The 10,721-nt window shown below is 35.3% G+C and overlaps 1 protein-coding gene across 2 annotated transcripts; it reads left to right on the top strand.

The window, feature by feature from the left end:
* Positions 1 to 579: 579 nt before the first annotated feature.
* LOC132606577 (phosphatidylinositol/phosphatidylcholine transfer protein SFH8-like) lies at positions 580 to 7,235 on the top strand. Of its 2 annotated transcripts, none has more exons than XM_060320152.1 (14): positions 580 to 794; positions 2,207 to 2,507; positions 3,178 to 3,277; positions 3,383 to 3,649; positions 3,757 to 3,834; positions 3,926 to 4,027; positions 4,122 to 4,171; positions 4,294 to 4,393; positions 4,530 to 4,619; positions 4,709 to 4,825; positions 5,038 to 5,170; positions 5,696 to 6,099; positions 6,584 to 6,658; positions 7,007 to 7,235. In XM_060320152.1, the coding sequence occupies exons 1-14, from the start codon at positions 761 to 763 to the stop codon at positions 7,025 to 7,027; spliced, it is 1,872 nt and encodes a 623-aa protein (XP_060176135.1). In that variant the 5' UTR covers positions 580 to 760; the 3' UTR covers positions 7,028 to 7,235. The 2 variants fall into 2 exon arrangements, with proteins under 2 accessions (XP_060176135.1, XP_060176136.1); XM_060320153.1 differs by having other exon boundaries at positions 581 to 794; positions 4,712 to 4,825.
* Positions 7,236 to 10,721: the final 3,486 nt, after the last annotated feature.

The following is a 10,721-nucleotide window of genomic DNA, read 5'->3' as shown; positions in this document are numbered from 1 at the left end:
TATTTGTTCATAATTTAAAATTCACTAGTACAATTCCACTAAATTCAGCAAAAAAGAACTCGATATGTGAAGCAAGTTTGGATATATTTGTGTGACAAAAAGTAAAATTTTAAAGTTGAAATGGTGATTAACCCTAAATTTTATTTTAAAAATTAAATTTTGTGATGGAAAATTATTAAATTACTTGAAATACTCTTCAAATTAATTTTAACTCCGTTTTATCTATTTCAAATTAAATTAGAATAATTAAAACCTATCAATATACATTAATTTACAAATATAGTATTATCTATTGCACCCTGCAGTTATTCATCTTGACTATCCGCGTGATAACATTCAATAGATTGCGTTTGGTGTCTTTAATTTACATTCCGGAAATACCCCTTATCTTTCAAATCAATTCCACTTTTCCATTTTTGGCCAAAAAACATAATAATAATAATAATAATAATAATAATAATAAATTCCACTTTTCCGTTACAAATATTTTGATGCATTTATAGCCATTGGATCATTCTCGATACTTCCAAAAAGGTGGCTCCAGCTATATTTTCCATAAATATTTCTTCTCCCACCTACTTAATATTTCCATTTTTCTTTGGGTTTACAGTTATTTTGTTAAGCTCCTTTTTGATCTACTTAATCATCAAGATTTTTTTTTTTTTTGAGTTTAGAGTGAATTTTGTAGAACTCTTTGTATTCTTGATCTACTGATCATCAAGATTTCTGGGCTTGATTCATTTTCTTGATTTGGGCAGCTATGTCAGGTCCATTAGATCGATTTGCAAGGCCTTGTAAGTTGACTTTCTTTTTCTTTTTATTGACTTTTTTACTGATTCTGAACTGCATTGTTGGATGTTGCTTAATTATAGTTACATTGGTTTTTTTTTGTTTTTTTTTTTTTTTTTTTGTAGTTAGTATGCAGTTTGATGATTGATGAATTAGGTTTAAATCAGGATATGATTCTCTTTAGTATAAAGTATTTATGCCTCAATCACGAATTATTTACACTGGCAATGAACTTACTATTACTGTATTCTTTTTAGGGTTTCAGAGGATTTATTAGTTAGACTATGGGTGTGTTCGGTATGAAGGAAAATGTTTTCCAGTAAAATAAGTAGGTTTCTTATTTATTTTCTTGTGTGCGGTACTTAAAATATTATTTTAAAAGCATTTGTATATAATCTAGACAAATATTATGGGAGGTGGGGGTGGGGGATTAAGGGGTAGAGGGGATGGGAGCCACTTGTGGAACTCTTGTTTTCCCTACTTTCATTATGGAAGTCATTTTCCTCATTTTAAGGAACTTGTTTTCTTAGAGAAAATGTTTTCCAAAAATTTTAACCAGCTGATGGAAAATTAGAAATCATTTTCTGGAGAATGTTTTCCTCCATACCGACACACCCTATGTTTTAGGTGATTGCCAACTCGTACAACCTTCTGTCTTTTTCTGGGTTTGAGAGGGGTTATACTTTTTAGATCACATTGGCGGAGTAATAATCCAAGTGGGGGAAGGTTCCTTGGCAATGCTTGAGGAACTATTGCTGGGGTGTTTCTTTTCTTTGCTGTAATGGTTCTGGTGGGTTGAGTTTTTGTGGACACCAAATAGCATTCTTATATGGCAGTTCTTCATTTTTTGCTGCTCAGCCATTTTCATTTCCCATTTTAGAATGTGCTGGACTACCCATGTGCATTTAATGTCAACGGAATTCTTCTAGCACTTTATTTAGGTACTACTTGCTTGATGGAATTCGATTGACATACAGTTTCATGCCATTCTGCTCTTCATACTTGTAAGACATTACAATTGGTCTGGATAAAGTGTGAATTTTGATCAAGAATGAGCTTAGGGCGAACAGGATTTTTCAGCCTTATTCTTTAAACCAGCAAACTATACCAAATCCTTAACTTAAGGAATGTGTTTGAATAAAGTCTTTCAATAAAGTCAAATGAATATAGGGGATTCATTTCCTCTAGAGCTAACTTGATTGTGTTGGAATTTGATTGACCATATTCTTTTAATTCAAATGGAGTTTCATAGGGAAAAAAGAGTTTGTCTGCCTTAATTGGCTACATACTTACTGAAGTCGAATTAATCCGTGCCAAGGACAAGTAGGGTCTAGTTCATATGTAAATAGCTTCAAGTTTCACCCTTCTCTGTGTCATGTGAGTGATTTTCCTGTTGTTTCCTTTTCATTATTGACAGGCTTTGAGGGGTCGTCCACACATGATGAGAGAAGAGAAAGAAAATCTGATTTCGAGAACTCAGAGGACGAGAGGAGGACAAGAATTGGTAACCTGAAAAAGAAAGCATTGAATGCATCGACAAAATTTAAACATTCTCTTAAGAAGAAAAGCAGAAGAAAAAGTGATGGACGGGTGAGCTCAGTTTCAATTGAGGATATTCGTGATGCTGAGGAGCTACAAGCTGTTGACCAATTTAGGCAAGCACTAATTTCGGATGATTTGTTACCTCAGAGACATGATGACTACTATATGATGCTAAGGTAATACACTGTTTCTTCAAGTACTTGGGCATAAACTGATTAAAATATATACTGCTTTCTTTTTTCTTGTGATAGTTTTTCTGTTAAGTAGTTTGTTATGACAGTTGTTGCTTGCATAGAGAGAGTTTCAATACCCTTATCATGTTTGAAATGTTAGTTGCAAATTAGTATGTGTACATAGGCTTATTTGTAGAACGGGGATAACAATGAGTATGGGTAGAAAAGACCAATTTATGATATAGATTTTTGTAGGACCATCATGTAGTTAGGCCAGGTTCCTGTACCTTCAATCCTGAATCTTTGTTCTTTAGTGCTCATTTTTCTTTTGTTGTTTTGTTCTATTATTTGATGTGTTGCAACAATTAATTTAGCTCAGTCATACATTTTACTCTGCTTGCATTTGTGGGTCTTTCTATTACAAATGACACATGAAAGTAATAATTTGCTCGTTAGTTTGCTTTGGTCAAAGAGGTCTGCTTTGAAATTTACTCTGTGGGATCATCTGTCAACTTTCTCAATGAACTTCTTAATCAGATTAGGCATATTCAATTTCAAAAAAGAATAGGCAAAATGAAAGAGGATATATTAGATTAAGGAGGTTTTTGATTAAGAACTATCTGATCATCTATTTTTGTCATTTTATTGATTATTGCTTATGAGTTTCTTGCAGATTTCTAAAGGCAAGGAAGTTTGATATTGATAAAGCAAAGCATATGTGGGCTGATATGCTTCAGTGGAGGACGGAATTTGGTGCTGACACCATTATCCATGTAATCATATTTCTCCTCAATGATGGATTGTTATGGTATTTCTTCATATATTAGATGCTAGTGACTTCATTTTCTGAAATATTTCCCACACCAATTTTCCATCAGGATTTTCAATTCCGAGAGCAGGATGAAGTTGCGAAACACTATCCCCAAGGTTATCATGGGATCGATAAGGAGGGAAGACCGGTATACATTGAAAGGTTAGGGAAAGTTGATCCCACCAAACTTTTGCAAGTCACGTCAATGGACCGTTACATTAGAAACCATGTAAGAGAGTTCGAGAAAACTTTTGCAATCAAGTTTCCAGCATGTACAGTTTCTGCAAAAAGGCAGATTGATTCAAGCACTACTATTTTGGATGTCCAAGGAGTGGTATGTTTCCTAGTGTTTGTTTTCTAACCTAATGTGTCATGATTTCTGATTGGATTTTTAGCAGACTAGGGATTTCATATTTTCATTTTCTTTTGTTGATTTCTCAGGGTTTGAAAAACTTTAACAAGAATGCCAGGGAGCTCATCTTGCGACTTCAGAAGATTGATGGTGATAATTATCCTGAGGCATGATTATATCCCTATCTAAGTAAGTACTATAAGGTACTTTATAGTTTTGCGTTCATTAACACATTTTGCTGCATTTTGGCTGGTGCAGACTCTTCATCAGATGTTTATCATCAATGCTGGACCTGGCTTTAGGCTGCTGTGGAGTACTGTTAAGAGTTTTTTGGATCCCAAGACCACCTCGAAAATACATGTTTGTCTATGCCTTTTTATTGCCACTTCAAAGTACTGTGATATAAGTTATTGGCTATATTACTTGTTTGCTTATGTTGTCAAATTTCTTATAGGTTCTTGGAAATAAGTACCAAAACAAATTGCTTGAAATAGCTGATGCTAGGTAAGGGGGTTCATAATTCTTTTCCACTGTAAAAGAAAAAAATATTTTGTTTCTGCTTTTGATGGTATTTCAGATAGTTTCCTTCTTTTAAAAGTTGTAATATAGAATTTTGTTTTGTGCAGTGAGTTGCCAGAGTTTCTGGGTGGAAGCTGTACATGTGCGGATCAAGGAGGTTGCCTTCGCTCGGATAAAGGGCCATGGCAAAATCCAGAGATATTAAAGGTTTCATTCTAGATCCTCGCATCTGAGAGCAACGTTCTTGAAATTTTTAATAACGAACAAGCAATCGTTCCCTTGATAAAGAGCTATTTTAACTTTTAAGTAACCGGGAAAATGGTGCTCCCTTCTTTGATGCTAGATGATTGGTGAAGCACGGCGTGCCAGGCAGGTCGTAAAAGTTGTGAACAGCGAAGGGAAGGTAGTTTATGCTAAGCCTCGCTTCCCCACGGTATGACTTCTACTGTCTTTCCTAAATTAAGAGAATACTCTAAATTGTCAACTATTTTTGAAGTTTGGTGCATGTATTTTGAATTTTAGCAGATGAAAGGTAGTGATACCTCCACCGCAGAATCGGGATCTGAAGCAGAAGATATTGCTTCCCCTAAAGCTGTAAGGAATTATTCACATCTTCGGCTTACTCCTGTCCGTGAAGAGGTACATTTCTTCCCAATTCACCTGATTTCATGAGTTAGTCTTTCTATTATTGGAGAGAACCTATTTTTACTTCTCTTTCACTGAGGCCGAGAATAATACAGGATTTGCATTCCCTTTGATTTCATGAAAATATCTCCTTCCCCATTCACCTCCTGTATAAAATTTCTTTATATGCTATTCTTACTTATACTGTTATTTTTATCGTCCAACAGGCTAAGGGTATTGGAATGTCAGGCTACACTGCAAATTTCTCAGGATATGATGAATATGTTCCCATGGTTGACAAGGCAGTTGATTCTGTGTGGAAGAAGCAAACATCCTTTCAAAAAGCTTCCATTTCCAAAGGTTAGACTTATGCAAAGAACACGTGCATCTGCACACACAAGGAAAAGGAAAGAAGGGGGAGGAAGCATAAGAGTCGCTGAATCTTTTGGTTAGACTTTAGTATGTGGTAATCAATGGGGTAAAAAGAGCTCACTGTAGTTTGGATGCACTGCCTGTTTGTGATTCAATATAGTGTGTGTGTGTGTGTGTATATATATATATATATATATATATATATTATTCACATGCAGTATTCTGATTCTTTGATAATCTTAATTTGGTTTTTTAGTTGCATGCAGTATTCAGGCGTCAGTGCTACTTGTTACCACGTGCATCCAAGACAATCTGTGTTGGGTGCAAATAGTGTGAATTTTGCTGTCTGTTTTGCTTTAAGCTCTATTTAGGTCGTAAAGCTGGAATTTGCAAACATCTGTGGTTAATATGGGCATTTATGCTACCTGTTGACCATATTCTTTTTTATTAGTCTGTTATAAATTGCCAAATTTATACTGACATGATGTATATGGCTATTTACCTTTTATTCAGGGATACTTCCACCAACGGATTCTCAAAAGCCTGCAGAAGGTCTTAGTGCTCGGATATTAGGGCTTCTTATGGCCGCCTTCATGACTCTGTTGATGATTTTCCGTTCAGTGCTATGCCGTATAACCAAGAAACTTCCAGATCCATCAATTGGTCAAGACCAAGCTGTTCAAGAATTTACCTTTAATGCAAACAGTAATGAGGAGTTTCGTCCGCCTTCACCAACTCCAGCCTTTACAGAAGCTCAACTGCTTTCTTCTGTTCTAAAGAAATTGGGGGAACTTGAGGACAAAGTAAATACACTTCAAGAAAAGCCATCTGAGATGCCTTATGAGAAAGAGGAACTGCTAAATGCTGCTGTTTGCCGTGTGGATGCCCTGGAAGCTGAGTTAATTGCAACCAAGAAGGTAACTGTTTTATGATACTATATGTGGATAAGCCAGACCCCACTTGTGGGATCACACTAGGTGGTGGTGGTTGTATATGTGGATAAGAGTGAAACCAGTTTTGCTTCAGCAGAACTTGAATGTTTCGTGTTTACAAGCTCAGCTGGAAACTTTAACTGTGGTTGCTTCTGGTGTTTAACTGTGGGATAAATCTGAATAAAATTTAGTCTAAAGTGGGTTATGGATTGGTGTTATGAGAGATTCCTTATGCTCTGATTGCTAGCGTGCTTGCAACTTGAAGTCATATTCCATGATTATGCTGATAAGGCGTTGCCAAACTTATGACTTGTTTCAACAAGCATTCATTGCATAATGTTGTGGGCTGATGAGAATAACAGCATATCTACATATAAAGTTGGGTTGCTGAGAATAATAGCATCTAATGATCATGTACCTATTTTTCTTGGGTTTTGAGTTGATAATATTCTTTCTTTCTTCAAAACAGGCTTTGCATGAGGCGTTGATGAGACAAGAGGAACTTCTTGCATACATCGACGGTCAAGAAGCTGCAAAATTTCAGGTGCGTTTCCAGATTTTTTTGGGTAATTAGACAGTATTAAATTATGAAGGAGCCCAAGTAGGATGAGAAGTTGATATCATAGTGGAAACCCCGAAAAATACCTTGGTGCGTGAAAACTAAGTGAAGGAATAAAAAGCATTTGAGCAGTATTGCCTGTATGCCTTTTGTGTGTGTATGTTTGTGCACTCGAAAAATACCTTGGTGCGTGAAAACTAAGTAAAGGAATAAAAAGCATTTGAGCAGTATTGCCTGTATGCCTTTTGTGTGTGTGTTTGTGCACTCATGTGGTTTTGTTTAGAAATTGTAAGATTTATTGTTAATTTGTATCTCTGCTGCCCTCTTCTGCAGAAGAAGAAGTTTTGCTTTTAAGGTCCCTCGGAAAGTGGAGCTCCAACTTTCAACAAAATATCGAATGAGATAACATACTTGTAATATGTCCAAGCTGGCATGGATCCTAATCATTGCAGTGGATTTGATGTATAATGCAAATATTTCCTGAAAATATGGTCCTGATATTTTTTGTTTTGGCACTACGAATTCTATTATCGTTCGTGTTGAAATGATGGACATTTACTTATCTTGTTCTAGTGTAGCCAAAGGAGTCGAATTTATTTCCAAACAATAAGGCGCTTTCACAAGTTCCTGCATAAAATTAGAGGAACAAACGGGAAAAATATTAATGAAAAGCTAATTAGGTGAAGCTCCTCAGTTGTAAGACAAGTTATTCTGTCAGCCTATATGAAGGAATCTGACATATTCAGAGGCAAGCTTTTTTTTTTTTTTTAATTTTTTTATACAGAAGACTAAAAAAAGAACCAGTATGCAAGCTGCTGAATCTATAACATACATAGTGACCGTAAAGTAGTAATGTACTTTTGAGTTTGATCACCAAATGATTTTAGTGCTAACAATTTCAAGAAATTTTAAGTTGAGTTTCAGGCAATAAGCGTTTAAAAAAGAAAGTAATAAGGAAATACAAGACGAAAGAAGCGACAACATACAAGTATTATTTTCATATCAAGTTTCTAAATTCGGTTAGAAACAAAATTTCATATATGATGGCATGCAAAATAACAAAACAATCGGGATTACGTTCTTGAACTTGGAGTAATGAACCGAAGGAGAATTCTAATACTTTTGCAGAACTATACGTATCTTATCTTAATGCTTACTTCTAAAATACTCTAGTTTAGTTTTCCTATTTTTAACATGGTGTTTTATGTTCTTATTTGTTCCAACTTGTTTACAGTCCTTTTTCTCTCTATTCCATTTCCTTTTTTTTATAGCCTACAAACTTGCCTCTTTACTCGTTTCTTTCATTTCTCTTGTAGTTCCTTAGGGAGGACGGATAAATGCATCCGGAGAATGCAATGTTTGTTTTGATTGTTTAACTTAATTTTTATTGTATCGTATTGTTAAATCAGTTGCTATGTAATGACGAAAAATGTGAAACAACCAAAGCAAAAGCAGTCCGTGGAAGAAGATATGACACTGCCAAAATGCTACCACTCAACCCCATCCATTTCTTCTTTCTAAATCATTTAAAGCAACTTCTGGTGCACATACAGATCTTTTTAACACCAACCATTTAAGACTGCAGCTAGCTCCAAAGATGAAAATTATAAATGGAGAAGAAGAAAATGAGAGAAAAAGCTAGATACCAGTATTCCAAAGACAACTTCCAATCAAATTATCCATCCAAAGGTGTGGCCTAGTGGTCAAATGAAGTGAGTTGAACACGATGAGATCTCAGGTTCAATTTTCAGCAGAGACAAAGTACTAGGTAATTTTTTCTCACCTGTTCTACCCTTAGTGGGCAGAGTTACCTGGTACCTGTTGCTGGTGAGATGTGGTTGCACGAAGGAAAAACTTCAATCACATTCTGAACAAAGATTGCAGCTAGATACTAGATGTCCAACAAAAGCAACAGTGACAATGCCAATTGAGAACTGAGCTACCTCCATCAAAATGGTGGGCCGTGCTCCATCTACTTGGATTCTCATTAATCATGTATCGGATTGGTTAAGAACAACATTAATTCCAGGTGTGATGGGTCACATAATTCATATTATTTTTTAAGAGATCACTAATTTAATTAAATATCGTGAGCTCTTTACTTTAAAATGACTCCTAATATCCTACTAACTTATGATTCTAAGGTTAAAATGTTCATTTAATTTGAGGGGAAGGTGTAAGGAATACCTTGACTCCCACGTGAAATACTATCACGAATCTAGTATAAGTCATTAATTTTCTAAGTTTTAGTTAAGGCATTTTAAATGAAAACAAGAAAACAATTGATAACTAATGGAATCATGTCAAATAGATTAATCAAATGAAATAATTATCACGAACGAGGATTTAATTTAAATAAATTACACCACTTTGGGATACGATAAGAAATTTAATACTCCTGTCAGCAAGCTAGTCTTGATCCTGCATTTGGTAAAAATTTAGAACACATATATTTTAAAATTTAGCTTCAATATATTTTGCAAGAGTTCTCTCCTATTTTTATTTCAATTTTTTGAAACTACTCTCTCCGAAAACTTAGTGCTTTGCTGCATAACTAAATGAGTGTCATTCTAATCCAATTTGAAACATATTGGCGTCATTATAAGAAAGACAGAAACCCAATTCAATCCAATGTCATAGCTAAATCCAAGTCAGTCAAATTTGCGGTAAAGCACCACAAAAGACCAAGTGACAAGATAAATTGATTCTCAGGAGTATCAAGCAACTACTCCCTCCGGATTAAAAAGAGTGTCCACTTAGCCATTTCCACACCCCTTAAGAAAATACTAACTCCTAAAGAAAAAAAGAAGGTAAATTGACTAAACTGCCCCTAATTAAATCGGTTTTGGGATTTAATCACATAGCACTTAATGGGACAAATCTCGAAAAATAAGATTAATTCTTTTTTGATTTGATAAGTGAACACTCTTTTTGACCTAAGAAAAAAAGCTAAGTGAACACTCTTTTTGATCTGGAGGGAGTATTATTTACACCAAAACCATATTTGGATTGGCTCCCATCTTCCTATGAGTTCCATCATCTGGATAACCAAAACCAGCACTATGTAGAACTAATATCTTGAAAAGCAATGCAGCCAAGCATGATCAAATTAAGCTAAATCAGCATTTGCAGAATTAAACAAGAAACTCCCAAGATTTCATCAAACAAAGAGCATTAAACTAGTCACTACATTCAAATAACATAGACGACAAAAGCCTATAGACAGTAGCGGAACCAGGATTTTTACTAAAGGGATTCAAAATATAAAGAGGTAAACACACGAAAAAGCCAACGGGATTCAACGCCTTCTATATATGTGTAAAAATAATTTTGTCCTTGTATGTGCAGTATAATTTTTTGACGAAGGAGGGTTCGGATGGGCGCTCTTCCTATAATCTAGCAAGCACAAAGGCCATTAAATCAATGCAAAAAACCTGTCGTTGCTTATGTTTTCACGCAATTTTTTTAAGGCTATCTTTTCACAGAATATTGAATCACTGTTTCTTCCAGTAGCCTTAACATGGAGCTTGTTATCTATCCAACACCTGGCTTATTCTCATTTTCCAAATTACAAGGCATAAAATAATTTGGCATCATACTAAAGCAGGGATGGTTTTAGGAGAGGCCTAAGAAGTATTGGGGAGAGGTGATTAGACAAGACATGACTCAACTCCGACTTATCGACAACATGACCTTAGATAGGAGGTTATGGAAGGCACGAATTAGGGTAGAGGGTTAGTAAGTATTTGAGTGTTTTCTTACTTATCGTGCATACTAATAGTCGTAGTATTACTCTTGTAGGTCCTTATATCTCGATAATATTTTGCCGTGCCTTTCTACACTGCTTTGGATTGCTTGTTATTACCTCTAGCACTATTTGATTGTTTTTTCGGAAAAGGGCCAAAATTATCCCTGAACTTTGGGAAATAGTTCATTCATACCCTTCGTTATACTATAGGGCCAATTATACCCTTATGATTATACTATGGTCCAGATATGCCCTTATGTTAAACAGCCTGCCATGTGACATCATCCTAGACGCCCAGCC

Source organism: Lycium barbarum, chromosome 8, assembly GCF_019175385.1.
Source record: "Lycium barbarum isolate Lr01 chromosome 8, ASM1917538v2, whole genome shotgun sequence".
Lineage (NCBI taxonomy): Eukaryota > Viridiplantae > Streptophyta > Magnoliopsida > Solanales > Solanaceae > Lycium > Lycium barbarum.
The sequence above is the reverse complement of the archived record's forward strand: the minus strand, read 5'-3'. Positions and strand labels throughout refer to the sequence as shown.